Here is a 23651-nt window from a genome sequence, read left to right as displayed (position 1 = left end):
CGGAATTAAGGTACAGGACGATTTTCTTGACAGCCAGCCCGCGACGGCTTCGTTCCTCCGCGAGTCTCTCTCAAGGCCATTTAGATACCCCTTCAGGGCTCTCCCTTCTCTCACTTCTTCCTTACATACCTACTTGCGCGTCATTGGCGCCTATCTTGAACCGTTCGACATTCATCCTTTCTTTTGCCGCCTTCGATAACACTGATGGATCGTTCATTGATCCTGTCGCCCGCAGACTTTCAGCCAGCCATCTGACGGGCGAAGCGGATACTGGAGTGATTTACGCAATCCCGGTCCTCTGCTCTCTGAGCATGGCGCTCACTTTCCAGAATGCGTGGCAGTCAGTACCCTTACCCCTGCCCTTGCGAATCCCGCTAGTGAAGTACTTGGTGGAAATGGACACATGAGCTGAGACTGTACTATCACAGGTCTGCGCTTGACATAGAAAAAGAGCTCCTGAAGAATCTCGCTGAGAAAGAACCCACGTTTGCCGAAATATCCCATAATATATCGGAGTCAGTTGCCCAGCTGTTCTTGTTCATTGCGCGCGAACCATCTAACCCCTCGGTGTTGTGTTGCTGTAGACTCCGCAATGCCTGCCAAAACGCCATCCTCCAAGACTTTGAGACCTCGCGCTCCACCGATGTGGAAGGCCGCCTCTGGGATGCGCATCTTAAGATCAACACTCGATTTCGGAAACTGCTCTCTCGCGTGGGTTCCTCTTTCTGGCATGGACCTTCCCCGCTTGCCGTTTGCTGATGCCTGGTTCTCGTAACATAGTTTCGCGAAGACAGTACAGCCGGGAAGAAGAAGAAGCCGGTAGAAAGGCGGAAGCTCGAGAAACACTACCTCGAGTTCATCAAGTCAAGCCAGCGGTTCTACCGCGGCTATATTCAGCAACTCGCGTCGCACTATGGGGGCATCCCGCAATTAGAAAAGGTTGCGCACAAGTTCAACTTCGAGACACTGTCGGCAACGCCTCCTATCCAATCCCTCGAGCCTCTCCGGAAACATATTCTTCAGTCATGCCACGCAACACTTATCCGCTTAGGCGACCTCTCCCGTTACCGTGAAACTGAGTTGGTTACTAAAGACCGTAATTGGGGTCCAGCAATCGGCTACTATGATCTGGCCACCATAATATACCCAGCCTCTGGTGCTTCGCACAATCAGCTCGCTGTTATCGCTCTCGCCGATGGCAATCATCTAAGAGCTACCTATCACCTGTACAGAGCCTTGTCGGCTCAGGAACCCCATCCATCTGCTAGAGGCAATCTCGAAATTGAATTTAGAAAGGTCATGAGTTTGTGGGTGAAGCGAGAGCTGATTCGACCTGAGGATGCTGGTATTCCGGGCAGAGCCTTGGCCCCCTGGTTTGTATACCTCCATGCCCAGTGTTATCGCGGACTTGATTTTCCCGAGCATGACGAACTTGAGAGCGAGGTCTTGAATCAACTAGCTGTAGACTTGAAGGAACGCTCCCTAGAAGGTACTTTACAGAAGTTTTGTCTCATCAACCTTGCAGCCGAAGATTTCTCCCGTGTTCGGTCAGATGGTGAGTTTCTCAAACAAAATACAAGCGAGCAGGTCACTGATCGGGTTGACTAGCAGAAGAATCAGTGGCAAATGCGCGCCTCTTCTTTCAACGAATCAACGTTAAGACATACTTCACCTTACTTCAAATCCTCTTAGCCGAAGTCGAGAGGTTCGCTGTTGAAGATTCCATTAAAGACGCCAAAGTCGAAGCCGATAAAGTCACCGTCGTTGTCCGTCGAATCCTACCTGCACTCCGCAATTATAGTTCCTGGCTACTGAGTGTCAGTAACTACCTGGTCGCCTACAACGAGAAAGATACTCCTCTGGCAGTCCAGCTCATCGAGTTCTGGAAGATATATGCCAACACCCTTACTCTACTCGCGTCCACCTTCGATGTGGTACACCTACCAGAGGTTGAATATCTTCTCGAAGAAGACGAAGAGACTTTATGTTTCAATCCGCTCAGCAAGGGTACTTCTCGTAGATACCTGGATGCGAACGGCCAACAGAAACCCTCAATCAACGACCCAGGCGTCGAGAGAAGTCATCCTAATATCGAGATGCTCTACCGTATCCGCGAGTTTGTGATTGACGGGTTGGATTTGGTTGTAGGCAATGTAAGAAAACTCAACCCTTATCTATTGCGAAGTCTTGCTCATGGCTGTTTTAGAAAATTCCCATTGCGCTAGTTGATGACGAAGATAAGAAAACATTCATCTACAAGGAAGATGGTCTGCCATCCCAGTTCTTCGCAAGCCCATCGGGCCACCACCATACGCTTTCCGCCGCAAGCATCGAACGAGAGGATATCCAGCAGGTGAGACAGGCGAACTACAACACAGACACTAGAAGTACCTTTGGCGGTTCTCAGTCAGCCTCGATTTCCATGTCGACCAACATGCATGGTATCGTAGAGGGAGTGGAGCGTTTGGTCGAATCTGACACTTACGAAAACGCCCCGATCCTTCCAGCCCAGCTGACCTCGAATCCTGTTCTAACCAATGAACACTTTCCTGCTCGCCAAACCCCTGTTGCACCACCTGGACTCGGGCCACCTATGGCGAGTTACTCAGCAGCTTTAGATCAACTACCGTCTTCCCAGTCATACACACCGCGTCCTGCTCTTCCTGGACTTCCGAATATCTGGAACACTGCGTTTTCACCTGACGTTCGGGATTCTTCCGTTCCGCAAACCCCGCCAGGTCTTGGACTGTCTCAGGAGTCCATGGCTTCGAGGAACGCTAGTAGCCCAGCTCATCCATATGCGCTCCAGGACTCCATTGCTGCCAAAAACGACATTCTACTCCGGCAGAGTCTTGCTCAAAATCAGCTCCAGAACAATTCTCTTAACGGCCATAGCCCCATATCACCCGTTCTCGCCCCGCCAATGTACCATCAACGCCTGCCTAGCTCTCCATGGGACCGAGATGGCGTAACCGCGAGTACAGCTCCACTTATACAGCAGCCATTCGCTCAATCTTCGAGCTTTGGTCTGCCTAGTCAGCCAATGTCAAGCGGCTTGACCAACGCCTCGTGGCCGAACAACGCCTTCATCCGCAGTACACCTGCATCTGGAACTGAATTTTTGAGCCCTGGTCTTGGCGATACTCGCAGGACGCCATCTACTCAGTACGGTGCAATCGGGCAATCCCCTCGTCTTGGACATGGCGGTTGAGACTTTGCGGGAAACAGTTTTTATGGACTCTCCCTTGTAAAGTGCATACGTACAGGTCCATACCTGCGGTTCGTTGCCTGGAAGGGAAGAAACGAGAGTAGGTAATTCTCGGGAAGCAGCCAAGCAGCTCGTGAGCGCACGTACAATTCACAGGCCAACTCTATCTTATAGGGGGCATGCGTCCTTTCGTACGCCTGTGCTATGGCTTACGCTACCGTGTATCTCTATGGCCCTCTCTCATTACCATCTGTAACGAAGTAGCACAGCCCTGACACCTCTTGACTTCGGCACCAGGCCCTGTTGTCCAATGCTAGCTCTGCAGCTAGTATATGGTGTTTGTGAGGGGGGGTTTTCTACGTCAAACTGAAGATGAGTGAAGGGTCTTTTCATTTCTGGTTCCTCGATGCTTTTTGTGTGTATGAGTGCTGAATTTGAAGGTTGAAGATTGAATGAAGGTTGAAAATTCAAATGGATTGAATCTAATTATCGCAGACAGAGTCTCGATTTCTCAAGCAGAACAGTTAACTCGTTATTTTCTTGCCTCATTTCTTCACGCGTAACCAATGTAGTAGGGACTGTAAGCAGTTTCTAGAGGCACATAGTAAAGTTATGGAAGACATTGGGAAGATGCAGAAATAGACTCGATAATCAGTAATCATTCATTAAATCGTTGTTGAGAACGCCGTTCTATCGCTGTTTTTCTTCATCAAGTTAATATGAAATAATGTAATGTGGTGCGCGTCACTGTCTTCTCCTTTCCGGATAGAGAGCGCCAGGTCTAAGACGTTAAGTCAAGGACGAGATGGGTATAGAAGGTTGAATCCTAAATGCGAAAAGAAGAGAAAGGAAATTTTATTGCCATTTAAATGGCATGCGTAAGGAAGGAGTATTTAGGAGCGTTCGGGGGTGTAGGTTTGCTTGGGGAAGGGGTAGCTGTGGGCGGGTGGGTTAGCATAGAGATTTGAGATTTTGCATGGAAGCTGGGAAGGGACGTACGAAGGTCCGAGTTCTTGGATGCTGAGCTTAGCGAGCCATTGGCCAAGGTCGACACTTTCCTCGAGGGACTTGCCCTGAACAACACCAGCGGAGAAACCACCGGCGAATGCGTCACTGGGACATAGTTAGGGCATGCCAATGAACCTGAGCGGAGAGCACTTACCCAGCGCCATTGGTGTCGTTGATGGCGTCCTTGGAGATTTCGCGGACTGGGAACTCCTTGACCTCAACCTCACCATTGGAAGTAGTGGTGGCAGTGATGGTGGGGAGGGTGCCCTGGGTCACGACAGCAACCCTGGGGCGGTTGGTGTTTTTCTTGGGGAGCTGAGCCAGCTTCTTCGCAATCTCAACGATATCAGTGGTGCCCCATTCGTGGCTCTCGGCATAAGAGATAGCCTCGGTCTCGTTGCAGAAAGTGTAGTCGGTGTAAGGGAGAACGCTGTCGAGCTGGGCCTTGAAGAATTGGGGAATGAAAGGAGCGGAGAGAGACAGCATGAAGACCTATTCATGTGCAATGTTTAGCGTGATATCTTACGTGCATGTCCGTCTTTCGTACCTTGTTCTTAGCAGCGGCCTCCTCACCCAGAGCCTGGATGGCAGGGACGCAAACAGTCAGGTGGTAGCCACCGACATAGTAGAACTGAGCCTTCTCAACGAGAGACCAGATCTCAGGCTGCTTAAGATGCTCGATCTTGTACTCGTTGGCAGCGGCAAGATGAGTGCACATGCTGCGGTTGTGGCCGGTGATAACGACACCGCACTTTCCGGTGGGCTGAGCCTCGTCCACGCGGTACTCGGTGTGGACGCCAGCCTTCTTACAGGCATCTTTGAGAATATCAGCGTACTTGTCCTTGCCGACGCAGCCAATGTAAAGAGTCGAGTTCTCGGGCAGGATGTACTGAGAGTGAAAAGTATTAGCCACTTATAGGTTTCACGAGAGTAGATGAGTCGATGTACCTGAGCACCACGAGCAGTGTTCTGAGCAGCACCACCAGGGATCAGCTTGACATCACCCTTCTGGAGCAGCTCCTCGTAGAGACCCATGTGCTTCTCCTCGGCGAGGATAGCATCGTTGGCCTTGAGCTCATACTTCTCGAGAAGAGCGGAGTCACTGTTGGCATTGTTAGTTCAGCTCTTGGCTATACAATTGAGCACCATCCGACGTACCCGACAGCCTGGATATCTGGGTGAGAAGACATTTATTAGCAAACGAGAACAAGCAACTTGAAGTATATAAAGATAGATCAAGCGGTCTTCCACATACCGAGGAGGGGGTTCTCTAAGCAGAGGAGGGGATAGCCTTGGGGAGAAGCCATGATGATTCAATTTCGGTTGTAAGTGTCGGGACTTTTGGAATATAGGGAACTTAGAGAAAGGAGGGTAGGATACAGAGAGAAGGAGGGAGGAAAAGGCGGGGAGAGTTAAGCTTGCAATCCTGCAATCCTGAGAATTGGCCGATGGAGGGGCAGCCCATTTAAAGCCTTGGTGCCTGAGGTGCTTTCCATCCTCCCCTGGCAGCAACTCTCATTGGCCAGGGAGCAGCAACAGACATCATCCCCAGCCAGACCGGAGGATCGACCCCGAAACATCGACCACCGGGAGGAAGCTCTGCCATATTTACAATTCAAGATGACAGATCCAGCAATTCAGATCGCGGAGACTATTCAAACGGCCTCCGTCAACCGAGCGCCGTCCGCTGCCCACGACCTCAATCCCCCGACCTCATCTTCGGAGAAGAAGCCCGTCGTCGAGCTTACCCCGTCCGACGCTGACAGCATCCCTTCGGACGTCGTTGACCAGCATCGAGTGCTGCGGCCGGCTGCCCGCCGACATACACTACCTCCGTTACCCGATCTTCGCTTCGAGCAGAGCTACCTTGCCAGCATTCGAGGTGCGGATACATGGGGGCGAGTAGCTTGGATTACAGTTCGAGACCAGGTATGCGAATCGATTACCATTTCTACGTTCTCAAACTCTCCGACTATGAGGGAGCTGTTGAGACACAGGCCGAGAGGTACGAGAGGCTAACCTAGTCATTTAAGGTTCTTTTACCTCTATTTCAGGGCACGCTCTGGACCCTTGCGCTCTCGGGCTGGCGCTACTGGAACCGTGGTGCATCTTTAAGCGGGCAAACGCTAGGTAGCAGGATTCGAAGGTGGTGGTATGAGGTGAATAACTGGAAGCTTCCTCCTCTCGTGCCAAGGGACTCCAAGGCCGCAGCCGCGCAGGTACAAGACGTATGTGGTTCACACCATCATTTCCCGTTCTATGCACTACCATGACTATGTGGATGGACGCTGATATTTGCGGAGTTCTTGCAGTTCTATACGGCGCAATTTGCCAATGCAGGCTCCGACTAAAGTATTTCACAGACCAGATGGAGACCGTGATGTGACGCGAATTTGTGCTTGCATTCATGGCGTTAAGGGGATATATTTTTTTATTTCATTATTATATCCCAACCCTACTCTGGAGTGTAGGAATTAGTTCACTAGATATATTGTACCCAAATTCAAAAGCATGCCCAGCTTCTCCCTACCCTGCGCTGACTTTTTGCTTTCCCGTAGTCACAGGAAAGAAGCGTGGTATTGATCAACGTGGAGTAATTTACCGTGTTAACTGGTCATTAAGCTAAAGCATCACTGAGCAATCATAAGCTTTTCTAAACACTGGATGGTTCTAACCCGGTACACCCCATATTGCGCCCTCGATATAGCAGTACCAGAACACCATTATCCACTGTAGGTAAAGGTCTAACGAACAAAAGAACTTCCAGTGATACGAATTCTCCCCCTCAAGCTAGTCTTATTAGACTATTCCACCGGGCGGCTGGTTCAGGGTAGCTACAGTAGCCTCGGCCGAGTTATTCTTTGCATCTTGTAGCCGTCCTTCTTCTAAAGCTGAAGCAGCTGGACCAGCAGGCACTTCAACAGAGGCAATCTTTGCGCCTGGAGTGACGGAAGTATCCTGCGGCGCATCCAGAAGCCCATTTACCGCCGGAGCTTGCTGTGGTTGAGCTGCGGGCGGCTGTTCAGCGGCACGAAATGGCGGGTCGAGGCTTGCAATTTTCTGATTTTCGTTGATGGACTCTGCCGGTTGCTCTTTGGGTTCGTGAGTGTCACCCTGCTTGCCGTATCTGAGTTGCACGACAAGACTTGGGGCTTCTCCATTCACAACAGACTCGTCTCCACTCACTTCCCCTTCGTCATCGCCTTCGAACTCATTATCGTCTTCTTCCTCGCCACCATGCCACTCATTGCCGCTGGATTGCCCCTCGTTGGTATCTGCATCCTCGTCATCTTCCAAGTTGTAATCTGCATAGCCATTCGTGCGGGTTCTCCGGGTTCGCTGTCGTCTATCAGAGCCATCCTCATCAGCAGGATCTGTATCCTCGCGCTGTCCAGCGAGCAGGCTCTCGCCATACAATCCTCCTGCACGCGAGCGAATTTGCCTTCCACTAGCAGTAAACCTTGGGCCAGTAGGCTCCACGGGAGTGGAAAGTCCAGACGTGTTGCGTCCTGATCGACGAGGGGCCGACAGCCCATCCGAAAATATGTCTTCGTCGTCAGAATAAGTGTACTTCAGTTTCTTGCCTCGAGTGCGTCCTTCGTAAAGTGAAAACCCAGGCTCCGGGCGGGTGAACGCAGCTTTCCGAGCAATGCGATAATCACGGCGTTTACGTTTCTTTTGTCCAATCAGTTAGTATATATGATAGATAATTGCAGGATTAAGCATACCTCCTCTGAACCCTCGAACCGAGGAATTGAGTTCCTTATTCTCTCACTTAGCTTCTTTGGATGCGTTCCCTTCTCTTCATCGAGCTTGTCTGCAACACCTTGCAATTCTGGTATCGTCCCAGCTACGCTCCACCATGTGACGTTCTTCAATGCTGGGTTACCCTCCCGATAGAGCCTAAAATGGGTGTCATCCAGACCCTCAATGAGCCAATAACGACGCTTCAAACTATCACGTCCCCATGGCTGAACGGAAAGGGGTTGATTGAGGTCATCTTCGTGGCGGGACTGCTTGTAGGATTCCTTGATCTTCGCTTGGACGGCTTCGGAGGAGGATAGAGACCAGAGAATTAACGATTTGAGCAGTTGTAGCTACGGTTAATTGTCAGCTTGGGTATTATCTGTGAGCAGACCCTTATAGTCACATACGCGCTCTTCTGGAGACATTGACGCAAAGTTGCGCCCCCCATGTAGGGGGTTCTTTCCTTGCCAAGCTTTCGGCCACTGGGTTGAATGGGTTTGGATAGCTTCTTCCAATGGGCGCGTATAATGATTTCGCCTGCGCACAGAGAAACAAGTTAATATCATATCTCAAGAGGGACCGGCGCCGAATTCGAGGATGTTCAAAGGTCCATTGCATGACGCAAAAGTTGCGGCCTTACTCCACGTCCTTCTTCCTGTTCAATACCAGCCCGAGAAATGCGCATAGCAAACGTTCAATATGGTCTCCTGGAGTGGACTCGGCCACGCCTCGTTCAATATCCTGGGGCCCAAAGTGTGGTGTTGATCGCGGAAATACTTCGTGGAAACGCGCGCGGAACATTACAATGAACTATTAGTTGCGAGAGTTAGAGACGAGGCGACCAACAGCTCAAGAAACGCGTCTGAAACGGCTATTGCAAGCCTTCAAAGCTCCCAGGAGAGATCTAACTTACTGCTATATCTGGATTATCAGCCAACACATATTCGTGAGGTGGTGATGGAGCTCGCTTTGGTGGCGGAGTTTCGGACTGCTTTTTCTTCTGAAAGTACTTCGTTATGCCCACAGGCTCGTCGAGAGCCATGGCTGTTGATTCTTCATCCGATGGTGGCGCAGATGATAACGAAGAGAGATCAGAGTCGGAAAGAGACATTGTCAAGAAGTTTGTGTTGCGATAATATTGTTGGTGTTGGCAGGAAAGTGGATGAACCTGGTCCGCGTCGCAAGGAAGTTCGTTCTGCTGCGCTACTCCCCAGCTTCAAACGCGGCTTCTACGCGGTTGGCTCCAATGAGATTACAGCCCATATCAAGACATGATCAGCGCCCAATTAATGCTACGCATTACAGTAGAGAAGAATTGAGGATATGGCCTTGAATATAATTGATATCTTGATCGCGAAAAGGAGTAACTGGAAATTTCATTGTCTACGAGGGGCAAGATGGCTCCAGCGCGTCAACAAGGACAGGTCAGAGTACGTACCCCGTAAGAAATCGTATCTTGGGAAGTCGAGACACGACAGAACGAAGTAATGGTTCCTCTGCGGGCTGGGACTATCTTGAGCTGGCCAACAGTATCCGGAACAACACACCATCTCCCAAAAGAAGCGACGATGAACATCGAAGGAGCAAACAGCCAGGTCAGCATGTTTGACTCGCGGGGAGACGAATATACGGTGACGTATTCATGGACATCCCAGAGACGCTCCGAAAGAAGGATGAATTTGATAGACTCCAAAGAGGACAAGATGGTGAGGGTTCAAACTGGAGCAGGAACTTGAACACGCGCTGATCGGGTGCATCGCGAGACTTCCGCATGATGATGCATTGTGCTCGTGAAACTAGCCAGCACAGTCTGGAAATAGCGAAGTGTATTCTGTAGAGATACGTTAGCATAGTGAGTCTCAATTGATGATGGAGTGCCAAAGATCGGGGACTGAAAAAAGCCAGCAGAATGTCAAACTTCAAGAAGAGCATTGTGATATCAACAGGAAGAGCTTCAGCGCGTCTCGCGCGTGTGATGGCGACAGTGGCAGGCCCACGCTGAGCACGATCAAAAAGGCACACAACTTCCGCGGTTCGGGGTAGAGAGGGGTATAGACAGGCGCTCTTGAAGGCAACTACTATAGTTTACAACATATCCCAAATAGTGCGGTAAAGTTGAAGCCGTTGGCTTGTCATTGATAGCCGTGCGTTAAGCTCGAAGTTCACTTGTATGGGGTGGACTTGCACTAAAGGAAACGAGACCGGAGGTCCGCCAAGCCGCTAGCCCCAACTCGGCTAGTCAGCTCTGTAGCGACCTTTGGCCCTAACCCACAAAGCCGCTTCGATCTTGAATTCTCAAGTTACAACCCGTCCAAGTCAAACTTCTTGAGGTACGACGACTTCCACCACCATCGCTGGCGATCTTTCTTTCAAATACTAACCACCAGGTTCCTATAGAAAGTCGCCATGGGTCGTGTGATCCGCAACCAGAGGAAGGGCCGTGGCTCCATTTTCAGTGAGTGCGACCGCGTTATCGCTGAACGACTGTTATATTGCTTGGGGATCAAAAATGCTGATGAAATTTGCGTTCAGCGGCCAACACCCGTCTCAACAAGACTCCCGCCCAGTTCCGTGTCCTCGATTACGCTGAGCGACATGGATACACCCGCGGTGTCGTGAAGGACATCATCCATGACCCTGGCCGTGGTGCTCCTCTCGCTAAGGTCCAGTTCCGCCACCCCTACAAGTTCAAGCACATCACCGAGACCTTCATCGCCAACGAGGGCATGTACACCGGTCAATTCATCTACGCTGGAAAGAACGCTGCTCTGACCGTCGGCAACATCCTCCCCCTCGCCTCCGTCCCCGAAGGTACCGTCGTTTCCAACGTTGAGGAGAAGGCTGGTGACCGTGGTGCCCTTGGTCGTACCTCCGGAAACTACGTTACCGTTATCGGCCACAACCCTGATGAGGGCAAGACCCGTGTCAAGCTCCCCTCCGGTGCCAAGAAGGTCGTCAAGAGCACCTCCCGTGGTATGGTTGGTATCGTTGCTGGTGGTGGCCGTACCGACAAGCCTTTGCTCAGTATGTTTTTTTCCCGGATCATAAGCCTAGCAATGAACCCAAGCTGGGATAGTTGGAGGTTGCAAGTGCTAATACATTCCTATAGAGGCTTCTCGCGCCAAGCACAAGTTCGCTGTCAAGCGCAACAGCTGGCCCAAGACTCGTGGTGTTGCCATGAACCCCGTCGACCATGTAAGGCTCCCTCTGACTGAAAAATCTAGCTCCAGCACGAAAACCTTTACTAACGTGCATTCTCTCTACAGCCTCACGGTGGTGGTAACCACCAGCATATCGGTAAGGCCTCGACCATCTCCCGCTACGCCGCCCACGGTCAAAAAGCCGGTCTTATTGCCGCCCGGCGGACTGGTCTGCTCCGTGGTACCCAGAAGACCAAGGATTAAACGTGATATCATATGGAGTTTTTTTCTTTGTGACGGGTTGAAAAGGCTTCTTGCTATGAGAAATATGTACTTAGGCGACTGCGGACGCGTCCTTAGCCAATCAAGGTTGTGGTCCACAAACAATTTCATTGACTGTTAAAAGCAACCAGTTGGGAAGATGTGATGATGAGTTCTCACACTTTTGGGCGCATTCTCCGGTATATTCTATTCCAAGCTACAGGGGCCGGCGGTAATAAAATCAAAATCAGTGTTCGACTTTTTCAATCTTGATCCAGCATCTCTTCTATATGGCTGGCAGTCGCTCGATACTATCGTGCTTCAGCCGCACATAGACCTGCCTTAGCGTTTCGTCCGTCAATCTATTATCCCTATCACCTTGACTACTACTCTCTCCACAACGGGGTATATGCACGACCTGCCAATGGTCTCACTTGCAGTCGGGATAGGGAAGGGTCCGGGTGCTTAAATACTGCAACAGCAGCAGTAAGTTTCCTACAGATGGATCTCTAAGTAGTAGGAATCAACGTCCTGTATAAATGTCCTTACCTCATGGGCATTAAAATTTTTTTCTATTTCCAAGTATGTTGCCTGCTAAATGACGGTGGTCGTCATGCATTATGGCAATTTCTCCAGATATTGATTTCAAAGTGACCAATCAGCGTCATAATTTTCAGCCCAACCGTTGCTCAGGAAAGTCACAATATATATCAGAGCCATGCCCCTCGTTCCCCGCATTCCAGCTCTGTAAAATCACAAAGCACAACCCCTCAGGCATTATAAATTTAACCATGTCGCAGAAGTCTACAGTCCAAAGAATACCCCGTCTCCCTCGAAGTACCGCCCCAACAACCTCTACAGCCATCCGGTGGCAAGCAGTCGTCAACCGAGACCCAACAGCCACATCCTTTGTCTACGCCGTGCTCACCACAAAGATCTACTGCCGCCCCTCATGCGCTGCCCGGCTAGCCCGCCGAGCAAATATAGATTTCTACGATACCCCTTCGGAGGCGGAACGAGCGGGCTTCCGAGCCTGTAAGCGCTGTAAACCGGAGACGCTCAAGCCGGCGCCCAACCCCCAAATGCTTTTCGTACAGAAGGCTTGCCAGACAATCAGATCGGATATTCAATCGGGATCTAAGCCGACGTTGACGAAGTTAGCTGGGGAGGCAGGGCTCACGCCGAGTCATTTCCACAGGGTTTTCAAGAAAATCATGGGCGTTACGCCGGGGAAGTATGCGGCGGGGATACTGAAGGGAAGTGAAGGAGAGAATGGTGGAAATCCGTTGGATGAGATTTTTTTAGGGGGGAAGAATCAGAGTGTGTTTCAGCCGTGGGATGAGAAGCTATGTGCTGATCTGGATGCTTGGTTGATGGGGGATTTGGATTGGAATGTTGGTGGTGGTGTAGGCGCTGGCGTTGATAACGCTCCGCTGTGGAATGATTTTGATGCTCTGATAGCCGCCGAGGCTGATTTTGTGTCTTTCCACGGTTCAAGTGAATCAAGCCCGCTGAGTAAGACGCCTTGAGCAGGGTAGCTGGCTCTCGTGAGAGCTTTGTTGTGGATGGTGAGTTTGTTGTTTTATGCGTTTAAGCGCGCTGTGGTCAATCTGGATGTATGCTAGGCATATGCTCGACATTGGAGGATGATCTTTGAGCATGAGACCATCCTTCTGGCGGCCCAGAATAGTAAGCCGGATCCATACCCGGACGGAGTATTCCAGGGGCATTTCTTTGACAACCTTGACGAGGCCTGTTGGTCGTCGCAGGCAGAATACAAACAACCTTTCAAGTACTGTGGAACATGGTCATAAGGATACCGAAATCGGGTTACACCAAGGACTCGAAGTTCAGCCATCTCAAAGAAGTACATAGGTAGTGGCTCCAGTGCAAATCCCCACAAGTTACAACACTCCGGACGGAGGACGTTTAAACGTTATCACCACCAGCTGGAGCCCTGGAGGCAGGTACCCCAGGAGATTGTCGGGTGAGCTCTCCATGCTCAAACCACCATTCCACATCAGCAAGTGTGAGAGAAGCACAGACGTTCCCGAGTCCAGACAAGACCTAGATGATGGTAATACACCAAGGTTTTTGCCACACTGTGCAATTCTGGCGAATTAAAAAGGTTGATTAAGGACTAACTGGTAATATCGAACGATCTTCAACGATTTTGACGCGCGAATTCAGTCGGATACTCCGTAAAGGTGCAATGTCAGACAGGGATCTCTAGATACTGCAGTCTGACGTTTTCAGACACATAACGCAGCCGATCGGTGCAGTAGCGATCAAATGAATAATCGGCGTCCTCACCTATCGCAAATGTGCTGTAAATAGACCGTGGCAAAAGGCTGGATTGAGTGGATGGAACATTGGAACCGGCCCACAGCCTTTGGAAACGCGTGTCGCCTCTCAAAGTTTCAAGGTCTGGGCAAGTCGACGTTTTACTCCAATGGTGATACACTGAGGAGATATTGCGATGATCGATTTGTCCAGCCATCGCATGTTTCAACCCACTAGGTTTCAGGTACACACTATTGCCCGTCAACCGGTGGCTGTGAGCCCCGCATCCAATAATAATAGACTGTTCTAAGTTCGCTGCTCGAGCCAATTTCTGTTGGCATCAACGTCCGACAAGGATGGTCCAGCCTCCGCACCATCTTCGGCCTTATCTGGTCGAAATCCCCAAGACATGGGTCTGACATGGATTCCAGAATCCTACCCTCCTGCGTGCCCGTGGAGGGACGCAGTGGCGCTTCCGGCGATGCTTCTAAGCGATTGCGATTGGCATGGTGTTACTGTCTGTCATTCCTCGGCCGTTGCCCAAGCGCTTTAGGTATTTCTGTTCGCAATGGTAATAATGACCAAAGGGCATCCCGACTAAAGAATTATTAGTGGTCCATTCACGTATTCGTAATGTCTGCCTGAATAAAAAAGAAAAAGAAAAGGAGATAGTCCGTTCAGTAGTCTAGCTTGGGTGGAACTCTTTCATATTAATTATCATGCACCCCCTCTGTCGCAAAGTCGCCTCTCCCTCCCTCCCTCTCTCTCCTTCCTTCTGCATCTCCGTCGACATTGTCCACTTCTTCCAAGCACTAGACCTTGTCATTCTTTGTTCTGATCAATCGGTCCTCGCCATATCGCCGGACTCGGTACTTTGTCCTTCGTTCATAAACACAGCCGGTTTATTCATATGCACCAGCCGGTTCGCTCCTAGAGATTTCTATCTTTGCTCTCAGCCGCAAGCACGGCAGCTTACAGCCATCTGTACAACATCCAAAATGAACGTCAACAAGAGATTCGACCGCTTCAAGCAATGGGCTGGGGAGAGAATGGGAAGCGAAGTCAAGACCAACGTATCTGATGACTTCAAGGCCCTGGAAACAGAAATGGGTGTGCGCCATGAGGGTGAATATATACAGATCTCTAGCTACTCAAATCTCAACTGATCTCTAATGTTACTTGAAGGTATCGATCGGATTCACAGATCCATGACTGCCTATGTCAAGTCCGTTTCGAAGCGCAGCGAAGGCGATGACAAAGAGAAAACGCTCCCAATCGCGCATCTGGGTGGCACTATGATTGCTCACGGGGAAGATTACGATGCACACTCCGAATATGGACGCTGCCTTACTAGTAAGCTATTATTACCGCAGTAGCACAGACGAATTGACACCTGACTTTGTTCTTAGCTTTCGGAAGGGCAGAGGAGCGTCTTGCTCGAATCCAGGAATCATACATCTCTCAGGCGACCTCGAGCTGGCTTGAGTCGCTAGAGCGCTCTTTGACCCAATTGAAAGACTATCAGGTAGGGACATGCTCACGCTTCGCTTGTCTGATCTTGTCTAATAACTCTTCACAGGCGGCTCGTAAAAAACTAGATACCCGGCGCTTAGCGTACGATACCTCGCTCTCAAAGATGCAGAAAGCCAAGAGGGAGGACTTCCGTGTGGAGGAGGAGCTGCGGACGCAAAAGGTCAAATACGAAGAAGCTAACGACGACGTGCACCGTCGCATGATTGACATCAAGCAATCGGAGGCTGAAAATGTTATGGAATTGGAAGCCTTCTTGAACGCGCAATTGGACTACCATGACCAGTGTAGGGAGGTTCTCCTCCGACTGAAGAACGAGTGGCCCGGCGAGTGAGTTTAACCCTGTCTGTGAATGATTCGGTTGATCATTTGGAGCCAATTGAAGCTGATGCAATATAGACAATCTTCTAGTCCACCTCTGAACGGTCACCGGGGGACGCGATCTCGTTCAAACACTGCGCACTCGTATCATGACCGTTTCGAACCTCTGCACGAGGAACACACGAATGGTGCTGACGCACGCCCCATCATTCGGTCATCAGCACACAATCTGGCCGAAACGCCGGTCAGAAAAGCATACGCACAAGAGACATCGCCTCATCGACCTGTACTGAACCGCACCTCGACTTTTGAAGGACCTACGCAGTTGCGGCAAGTGCAGGAACATCCTGCTGCCAGCCAATGGGCGAGCCGAGCAAATAGCGAGAACTTCATTACGAGGAGGAACAGTATCCAGGCCCGTCCGATTAGCAGAGTGGTTCCGGAACCTGCAGATGACGTGGGCTATCACAGCGGAAGTGTCTCTGATCGCTCAGACAACGGCTGGCAGGAGTCTCGTCAATCTCCCTTTGGCAGTACAATTTCCAGGAGGACTAGCTCAAACACTTTGAATGGCTTTGCGCACAAGAAAGCACCCCCACCACCTCCTCCCTCGCGCGCGAAGAAACCAGCCCCTCCGCCTCCGATGAAGCGCCCTCTGATTAGCGCAGCTCCGGTATAGAGGAGGCTGAGATTGTGAATTGTAAAAGGCGTGAATGGTTTTGTACAATGCTTGACTACCTTATGTTATTCTCCGCTTCGCCTCGCGGGCGAGTTCTAGAAGGCGGATGATCTGGTTTTGCTGCGGGCGTATGGTCAAAGATTTCTATTTTATGTATCATTGTTAGCACTGCAAGATGCAGACACAGCATGTTTCGCTGCCAACGATATCTCTGTAGACAATAGTAGGAATACGACCTGAGTAAGGAGTCCATAACTAGAATATACGAACGCAACCAACAGTGAGACTTGAGTGGTTGACGGGTAAGATCGGCTAAGCCCGAAGCAGCCAAGACATCTGAGTCAGCACCCCGGCTGTGCACGTGACCGGGAACGGCAAACTTCTTCCAACTCCTCTCCCTCGCAACAGGCTCTGGGTGAGCACTGCCGACCAGCACGGAAAGTCGCGAAAGCCCCGTCCCTCCATCGCCATCTCATCAGAACTACCTTTCCACGCGCTTTCTTTAACCTCCACCACCTTTTTGGGGTTTTATCCCCACCCCAACTTCGCGTTGTCCTCCCCCTTTTACCCTTCTTGCTCATTCTTTGCCTACCGCCCTCTGCCCCCGTCCAGTCCAAACATCACGAAACTTGTCGCCCAGGAGTAGAACCAGGTCGCTACCAGTCGCATCCATCGACGAAAAAGCATTACTGGTCTTCAGCCTTCGTGTTTTTGCGCGTCTTCTCGCCTTTCCCTCGCGATCACTCAATCGCTCTCACGAATTTCTTTTTCCACGTGTCTCAGTCGCTCACTGACGAGAAAGCCGTCGCAACAAACTCGGCTCTACAACGTGTCTTTGATACTCTATGAATAGATAAATCGCGCGCTTAACGATGGCATCTCTTCAGGCTGCCCCCAATGTGGCGGCTGGGAATCTTAGTCTGCCTGCGAATTTGACGCCGCAGCATATACAAGAGGTCCTTCAGGTACGGCGCTCTCGTCTCCCGTTTTTGTTTGGTCTAGGGTTATGTCTACCCACACGTACTCAATCCAATTGCTCTCAACTACCATCAGGGAAAGATTCCTGAGTATCTTCTGCTCGCCATGTCTAATCATGTTATAGAAATTCAAGCAGATGCAGGAACAAGGCGTCCGCCACGATGACCCGGAGTACCTCAAAGCCCATAACCTCCTTTCCGCTGTTCAGCGACAACAGGCTATTCAAAAGCAGCGACAGTTAGCCCAGCAACAACAGCTGCAGGCGCAACGTCAACAGCAGAATGGTTCCACCCAGGAGTCTCCTGCGCCAAATGGTGTCAACAGTAAGGCTATACATCATACATCTCTTTCAAACTCTCGTGTATATTTGCTGACGGTGGTTTGCCTCATAGGTCGTAATACGACGAGCACTCCCGTCAATAATGCTGTCCAGGACTCGGCTTCTGCATCAGCTGTAAACCAGCCACAGGCTTCGCAAAAGGGCGCGCCTGCTGCCAATGCCAGCTTTTCTGCGGAACAGCTGCAGACTCTTAGGAACCAAATAATGGCGTTTAAGATGCTCTCAAAAAACCTCCAGATCCCGGCTCGCGTTCAGCAACAGCTTTTTGCCTCGAAGAAACCTACCACACCCGCGCCCTCAGACAGTGTCGCCGCAGCAGAGAATGTATTGGACAACATCGCGCAAGACAAATCAGAACAAACTACCACGACTGCTGAGCTATCAAATGCAAGGGAATTCTACGAAGGATTCCAATCACCGTACGATCTGATTCCCAAGACCGTCAGTTTTTCGGATCACGCCTCCCGCGCACATCGTATGCGAATTCCAGCAATTCTGCCTCCGGGTATCGACCTCGAACAAGTACGTGAAGAACGAGAGATTGCTCTTTATAACCGAATCAACGCGCGAAAAGCGGAACTCTCTGAGCTCCCTGTCAACATTGATTCTTGGAATTCCAGCCAGAGCGATGCCGCTACGGGCGACGGTTCCTTGAAGTTGAAGGCCTTGATCGAGTACAAGATGCTCAATCTTCTACCGAAGCAGAGGCTTTTCCGCAAACAGATACAGAATGAGATGTTTCATTTTGATAACCTCGGCATGACTGCGAACCGTGCTTCGCATCGACGTATGAAGAAGCAGTCCCTGCGGGAAGCCCGAATCACGGAGAAACTAGAGAAACAACAACGTGATGCTCGTGAGACCAGGGAGAAGAGGAAGCAGTATGATCAACTACAGGCAATTCTTAATCATGGAGCCGAACTTCAGAATGCTGCCAACCAACAACGAACGCGCATGCAGAAGCTTGGACGTATGATGCTTCAGCATCATCAACACATGGAGCGTGAAGAGCAGAGGCGCGTCGAGCGTACAGCTAAGCAACGTCTTCAGGCTCTAAAGGCCAACGATGAGGAGACATACCTGAAACTCTTGGGTCAAGCCAAGGATTCCCGTATATCTCATCTTCTTAACCAAACCGACGGCTTCCTCAAGCAGCTCGCTGCCTCTGTTCGAGAACAACAGCGCAACCTTGCTGAACGCTACGGCGAAGACCATCAAATCGAAGACGATGAAGATGAAGATATCGCCTCCGGCAGCGATGAGGAAGGCGAGGGTCGGCGAAAGATCGACTACTACGCTGTCGCTCATCGCATTAGGGAAGAGATCACCGAGCAACCTTCTATCCTTGTCGGTGGTACCTTGAAAGAGTACCAGATGAGAGGGTTGCAATGGATGATTTCACTTTACAACAACAACTTGAACGGTATTTTGGCCGACGAGATGGGTCTTGGTAAAACGATCCAGACCATCAGTTTGATTACACACATTATTGAGAAGAAGAGGAACAATGGCCCATTCTTGGTTATTGTCCCCCTTAGTACTTTGACAAACTGGAACCTGGAGTTTGATAAGTGGGCACCATCCGTCTCAAAGATTGTTTACAAGGGTCCCCCGAACACACGTAAACAGCAGCAGCAAAATATTCGCTGGGGCAATTTCCAGGTTCTTCTGACAACCTACGAGTATATCATCAAAGATCGACCGATTTTGAGCAAGATTAAGTGGACGCACATGATTGTTGATGAGGGCCACCGTATGAAGAACACCCAGTCCAAGCTGAGCAGTACTCTTTCACAGTATTATACCAGTCGTTACCGCTTGATCTTGACGGGTACACCATTGCAAAACAACCTCCCGGAACTGTGGGCGCTGCTGAACTTCGTCCTACCGAACATCTTCAAATCAGTGAAGTCTTTTGATGAATGGTTTAACACACCGTTCGCTAATACTGGCGGTCAAGATCGGATGGATCTGAGCGAAGAAGAGCAGCTACTGGTTATTCGTCGCCTTCACAAGGTTCTTCGGCCATTCTTGCTTAGACGTTTGAAAAAGGATGTCGAGAAGGATCTGCCAGACAAGCAGGAAAGAGTCATCAAATGTCGTTTTTCTGCCTTGCAAGCCAAGCTCAACAAGCAGCTCGCTACGCACAACAAAATGGTTGTCAGCGATGGCAAGGGTGGCAAGGTTGGAATGCGTGGTCTTAGTAATATGCTGATGCAGCTGAGGAAGCTTTGCAACCACCCATTCGTCTTTGAGCAGGTGGAGGACCAAGTGAATCCTGGACGCGGCACGAATGATTTGATCTGGCGAAGTGCTGGAAAGTTTGAGCTTCTGGAACGAATCCTTCCCAAATTCAAGGCAACCGGCCATCGTGTCCTGATGTTCTTTCAAATGACTCAGATCATGAACATCATGGAAGATTTCCTTCGACTTCGGGGTATGAAATACCTGCGACTCGATGGATCCACGAAATCCGACGACCGTTCAGACCTATTGAAGCTCTTCAACGCGCCCGGCTCAGATTATTTCTGTTTCTTGCTCTCGACACGTGCTGGTGGTCTTGGCCTGAATTTGCAGACCGCCGATACTGTTATCATCTTTGACTCGGATTGGAACCCTCACCAGGATCTTCAAGCTCAAGATCGTGCTCATCGTATCGGTCAGAAGAACGAAGTGCGAATTCTGCGCCTCATTACCTCCAACTCCGTCGAGGAAAAGATCCTCGAGCGTGCACAGTTCAAGCTTGATATGGATGGCAAGGTCATTCAGGCAGGAAAGTTCGATAACAAGTCCACGAATGAAGAACGAGACGCGCTTCTACGTACTTTGCTCGAGACGGCTGATGGCACAGAACAGCCCGGAGACCAAGATGAAATGGACGATGACGATTTGAACGACATAATGGCACGGTCTGAGGAGGAGCTCGGAATCTTCCAACGTATGGACAAGGAACGGCAGAAGACCAGTCAGTACGGCCCTGGCCACAAACTGCCGCGATTGATGGGTGAAAACGAACTTCCCGATATCTATATGACGGAGGAGAACCCTGTCATAGAAGAAACAACGGAAGTCGAGCTTGCTGGTCGCGGTGCACGTGAGCGCAAGATTACCCGTTACGATGATGGCCTTACGGAAGAGCAATGGCTAATGGCAGTCGACGCTGATGATGATACTATCGAGGAAGCAATAGCTCGGAAAGAAGCAAGGGTTGAAAAGCGTCGTACCAACAAGGAGAAACGCGGCCGCAAAGGAGGCGACGAATCCTCTCCAGAACCGTCTCGCGAAAGCTCTGAGACACCACAACCGAAGAAGCAGCGTGGTCGTAGAGGCCCTGCACCGAAGCGTAAAGCGGAGGAGGTTGTGGAGGAGACTCCTCAGCCCAAGCGGAAGAGAGGCCGGCAGGCAAAACCGATTGAGACCCTGAGTCCTGGTGATCGGGCCACTCTGCAGCAAATCCTCAACAACGTCTATCAGGTCTTGATGGACATGGAACAGGAGCTTCCAGCCGATTCGTCCGATAGTGAAGACGGACCTGTTACGCGTGCTATCATTGAGCCGTTTATGAAAGTGCCCCCTAAATCCCAGTACCCGGATTACTATTATGTCATCAAGAATCCAATCGCCATGGACGTTATCAAAAAGAAGATTGTCCGCGAAGAATATCAGAACACGAGAGAATTCGTGAGCGATGTTCAAACCCTTTGCCAGAACGCTCGCACGTACAATGAAGACGGTAGTCTTCTGTTCCAGGATGCCAATGACATCGAGGTATGTTATATCCGCTGCCTGCTCGAGTTTCTCCTGAAGTACTAACATTCTGTAGGCGCGATGTCTATCCGAGTTGGGCAAACAAACCGAAGCTTATCCGCAGTTCGCCAACTTTGATAGCTCATCACTGACCACGAACGACTATTCTGTGTCTGCCGTTGCCGGGGCTGACACACCAAGTGCGGCGGCCACTCCAGGACAACCGAAGCTGAAACTCACCTTCAACGCCGCAGGCGCCATTCCTGGGATGAACGAAGACTAGTGATGCAACAGTTGGACCCTTGTTGACACATATACTTGCGTTCTAAAGATATCTTGCAGAGGCTTGCGCATTTTACATTTCTTCACCTTCATCATTCTTACAGCATGTATTCCATTGGCTTTCGGGCGGCGGCGTTTCCTGACTGGGCGGCAGACGAGCAATGATAGCTGACGGCGCAGTCAGATTTTGTTCTCTTCTAAAGACGAAAGGGATGTTTTTTGTCAATATGTCTATTTAGTGGAGCTATTTTTCTTCTCTTCCCTGCTTTTCTTCCAACCTTTGTACTTGTGGCCTAGTGAGATGTTGCTTCGCTTCGCATTGGCGAATTTTAGATCCAGAATCTTGTCTTGAGTCCTTCGCCGAAGCCAAAGCTCGGTCCATCGACCTCTTCACGTCTTGTTAAGACTTGGATTTTTGAGCTTTTGCTCAAGGTGTAACTCTGTTCGTTCCGTACCTATGTCCTCTGTTCAGAAACTCTGGCTTTCTGGTGCTTTCCTCATCTTACCTATATTCATTATCATGTCATAACATGTACGATGGTTGTATTTAAGGATTTAAGGAAACAATAAATGCCCAGAGATCATCGGCCGTTGGAGATCATTCGTCATAGTCAGTGTGGCATGAATCCAGAACACCCACGACGGCTGCGGCAAGACGTCATGTGATCACGTGATCTGAGGCACACCGTCATTCGTTAGACTCGCTCGTCATCTCTCGGTCCTCCTTGAACTTCGAGATAACAACCTTCACATATCCCTCTTCCTCGGTACTATCTTCATCTCCTCCGTCAAATCTCGACGACCTCGCACTCTAAAAAAATCTACATCAATTATATAACATCTTTAGACAAAATGGCATCCTTCCAAGACCGTGCTCAGCACACCATCGCTCAGCTTGACAAGGAGGTAAGTTGTTTGTGCGTTTAGGTGTCTGGCCCAGGAGTGTGCGTCGCCTGCTCGATGTCACAAAATAGCCTCATGCAGCGCTTTTTTATTGCTTTGGGTCCTATTCTGTTACATCTTGACAAGGGACCTTCCTACCCACACTTCCGAAGGGCCAGCTAGTTCATTGTCGCACCTGGGCTTTATTTTGCTTCCCCGCTTAGTGCACAGAGCTAACGAAATGCTACACAGCTCTCCAAGTACCCTGTCCTCAACAACCTTGAGCGCCAGACCTCCGTCCCTAAGGTCTATGTCATCCTTGGCCTCGGTGGAATTTACACCTTCCTGGTCTTCTTCAACATTGCCGGCGAGCTCCTGGTCAACTTGGCTGGTTTCGTCCTCCCAACCTACTACTCCCTCAACGCCCTTTTCACACAAGGAAAGGCCGATGATACTCAGGTTCGTGCAAAGCCAGGCCACTCTAACGATGAACCATTAATTCTAACGCATCTTGTGATCTAGTGGTTGACTGTATGTACTCGTGATTTCCCTGCACCTGCCAGGCCATTTGACCTGGACTATCTCTGGCACGTGATGCCTTATCTTGATATCGGAAACTAATTTGGCATGTGAAATAGTACTGGGTTGTCTACGCTTTCTTCACTGTCATTGAGAGCGCCATTAGCGCTGCTTACTGGTTCCGTGAGTCGTCCTCGCAGTGAAATCAGAGTGATTGGGGGATAGGATCACTAACATTTACTCTGCAGCCTTCTACTACATCTTCAAGTTTGTCCTTGTCCTCTGGCTTGCCCTTCCCCAAACCAAGTAAGCTAACACCGTGGGCGCCTTTTAACTATGCCGGATCGTGACTAACCCCTCTCCTTAGCGGTGCTCAAGTCGTCTTCAACTCCTTCCTTCAGCCCCTTGTTGGCCGCTACTTCACCAATGGCAACACCTCGGCCAACCTCCGTGCTCAGGCCGATGCTGCTACTAAGGCCCAGTAGATAGACCGATCGTGAAGACGAGATTTGGGACTGTTCTTACTGTCACGAATCAGGTCTATCGTTTGCGCATCTGGTGAAAAAAATAACATTTGACGACGAAGACGATCATGAGACTTCGCTGGTTTAACGTAGGTTGAAGTGGGGGCTTTGTGTGGGGAGAAGCCATAGTGGGCTACGGTAGTACATTCGGTACTTGGAATTGTCCTTGTTTCTTTTCTTTTTGACATGATCTTGTTGTAGA

The 23651-nt window shown here is 50.3% G+C and overlaps 10 protein-coding genes across 10 annotated transcripts; 7 read left to right on the top strand and 3 right to left on the bottom strand.

Annotated features, from left to right (window-relative positions):
- The first annotated feature begins 41 nt into the window (after positions 1-41).
- On the top strand, positions 42-3642 carry BJY04DRAFT_30281 (uncharacterized protein). The gene is made up of 6 exons (XM_073720092.1): positions 42-340; positions 429-515; positions 585-711; positions 781-1555; positions 1612-2153; positions 2207-3642. The coding sequence occupies exons 1-6, from the start codon at positions 312-314 to the stop codon at positions 3209-3211; spliced, it is 2565 nt and encodes an 854-aa protein (XP_073573107.1). The 5' UTR covers positions 42-311; the 3' UTR covers positions 3212-3642.
- A 459-nt stretch (positions 3643-4101) lies between these two features.
- On the bottom strand, positions 4102-5523 carry BJY04DRAFT_216591 (adenosine kinase; the record flags this gene model as incomplete). Its single annotated transcript, XM_073715804.1, has 7 exons — positions 4102-4144; positions 4208-4321; positions 4371-4708; positions 4764-5105; positions 5165-5318; positions 5375-5390; positions 5472-5523. The coding sequence occupies 7 exons, from the start codon at positions 5521-5523 to the stop codon at positions 4102-4104; spliced, it is 1059 nt and encodes a 352-aa protein (XP_073573106.1).
- A 219-nt stretch (positions 5524-5742) lies between these two features.
- On the top strand, positions 5743-6747 carry BJY04DRAFT_185281 (DUF1770 domain-containing protein). The gene is made up of 3 exons (XM_073710738.1): positions 5743-6145; positions 6250-6444; positions 6529-6747. Exons 1-3 carry the CDS (start codon positions 5837-5839, stop codon positions 6565-6567), a joined length of 543 nt encoding a protein of 180 aa, XP_073573105.1. The 5' UTR covers positions 5743-5836; the 3' UTR covers positions 6568-6747.
- A 35-nt stretch (positions 6748-6782) lies between these two features.
- On the bottom strand, positions 6783-9132 carry BJY04DRAFT_185277 (uncharacterized protein). Its single transcript, XM_073710737.1, has 5 exons — positions 8877-9132; positions 8604-8773; positions 8371-8500; positions 7945-8313; positions 6783-7891 (listed from the first exon to the last, which is right to left on the bottom strand). Exons 1-5 carry the CDS (start codon positions 9072-9074, stop codon positions 7016-7018), a joined length of 1743 nt encoding a protein of 580 aa, XP_073573104.1. The 5' UTR covers positions 9075-9132; the 3' UTR covers positions 6783-7015.
- A 109-nt stretch (positions 9133-9241) lies between these two features.
- On the bottom strand, positions 9242-10110 carry BJY04DRAFT_185275 (uncharacterized protein). The gene has a single exon (XM_073710736.1). It carries the CDS (start codon positions 9893-9895, stop codon positions 9560-9562), a length of 336 nt encoding a protein of 111 aa, XP_073573103.1. The 5' UTR covers positions 9896-10110; the 3' UTR covers positions 9242-9559.
- A 152-nt stretch (positions 10111-10262) lies between these two features.
- BJY04DRAFT_30204 (60S ribosomal protein uL2) lies at positions 10263-11750 on the top strand. The gene is made up of 5 exons (XM_073720089.1): positions 10263-10293; positions 10361-10418; positions 10496-10987; positions 11073-11158; positions 11230-11750. Exons 2-5 carry the CDS (start codon positions 10370-10372, stop codon positions 11365-11367), a joined length of 765 nt encoding a protein of 254 aa, XP_073573102.1. The 5' UTR covers positions 10263-10293; positions 10361-10369; the 3' UTR covers positions 11368-11750.
- Positions 11751-12155: 405 nt separating this feature from the next.
- On the top strand, positions 12156-12893 carry mpt (putative DNA repair and transcription factor Ada; the record flags this gene model as incomplete). Its single annotated transcript, XM_073715803.1, has 1 exon — positions 12156-12893. One exon carries the CDS (start codon positions 12156-12158, stop codon positions 12891-12893), a length of 738 nt encoding a protein of 245 aa, XP_073573101.1.
- Positions 12894-14002: 1109 nt separating this feature from the next.
- BJY04DRAFT_185267 (BAR domain protein) lies at positions 14003-16463 on the top strand. Its single transcript, XM_073710735.1, has 5 exons — positions 14003-14772; positions 14833-15000; positions 15057-15172; positions 15227-15507; positions 15577-16463. The coding sequence occupies exons 1-5, from the start codon at positions 14367-14369 to the stop codon at positions 16175-16177; spliced, it is 1572 nt and encodes a 523-aa protein (XP_073573100.1). The 5' UTR covers positions 14003-14366; the 3' UTR covers positions 16178-16463.
- A 586-nt stretch (positions 16464-17049) lies between these two features.
- BJY04DRAFT_216585 (putative RSC complex subunit (Sth1)) lies at positions 17050-21525 on the top strand (the record flags this gene model as incomplete). Its single annotated transcript, XM_073715802.1, has 4 exons — positions 17050-17142; positions 17280-17478; positions 17548-21263; positions 21319-21525. 4 exons carry the CDS (start codon positions 17050-17052, stop codon positions 21523-21525), a joined length of 4215 nt encoding a protein of 1404 aa, XP_073573099.1.
- A 737-nt stretch (positions 21526-22262) lies between these two features.
- On the top strand, positions 22263-23493 carry yop1 (putative membrane biogenesis protein (Yop1)). The gene is made up of 5 exons (XM_073710734.1): positions 22263-22430; positions 22659-22865; positions 22929-22937; positions 23045-23108; positions 23174-23493. Exons 1-5 carry the CDS (start codon positions 22377-22379, stop codon positions 23233-23235), a joined length of 396 nt encoding a protein of 131 aa, XP_073573098.1. The 5' UTR covers positions 22263-22376; the 3' UTR covers positions 23236-23493.
- The last annotated feature ends 158 nt before the right edge of the window (positions 23494-23651 follow it).

This window comes from Aspergillus karnatakaensis, assembly GCF_047715665.1.
Source record: "Aspergillus karnatakaensis strain CBS 102800 unplaced genomic scaffold BJY04scaffold_15, whole genome shotgun sequence".
NCBI lineage: Eukaryota > Fungi > Ascomycota > Eurotiomycetes > Eurotiales > Aspergillaceae > Aspergillus > Aspergillus karnatakaensis.
Note: the sequence above shows the minus strand (reverse complement) of the source record. Positions and strands in the feature narration are given on the sequence as shown.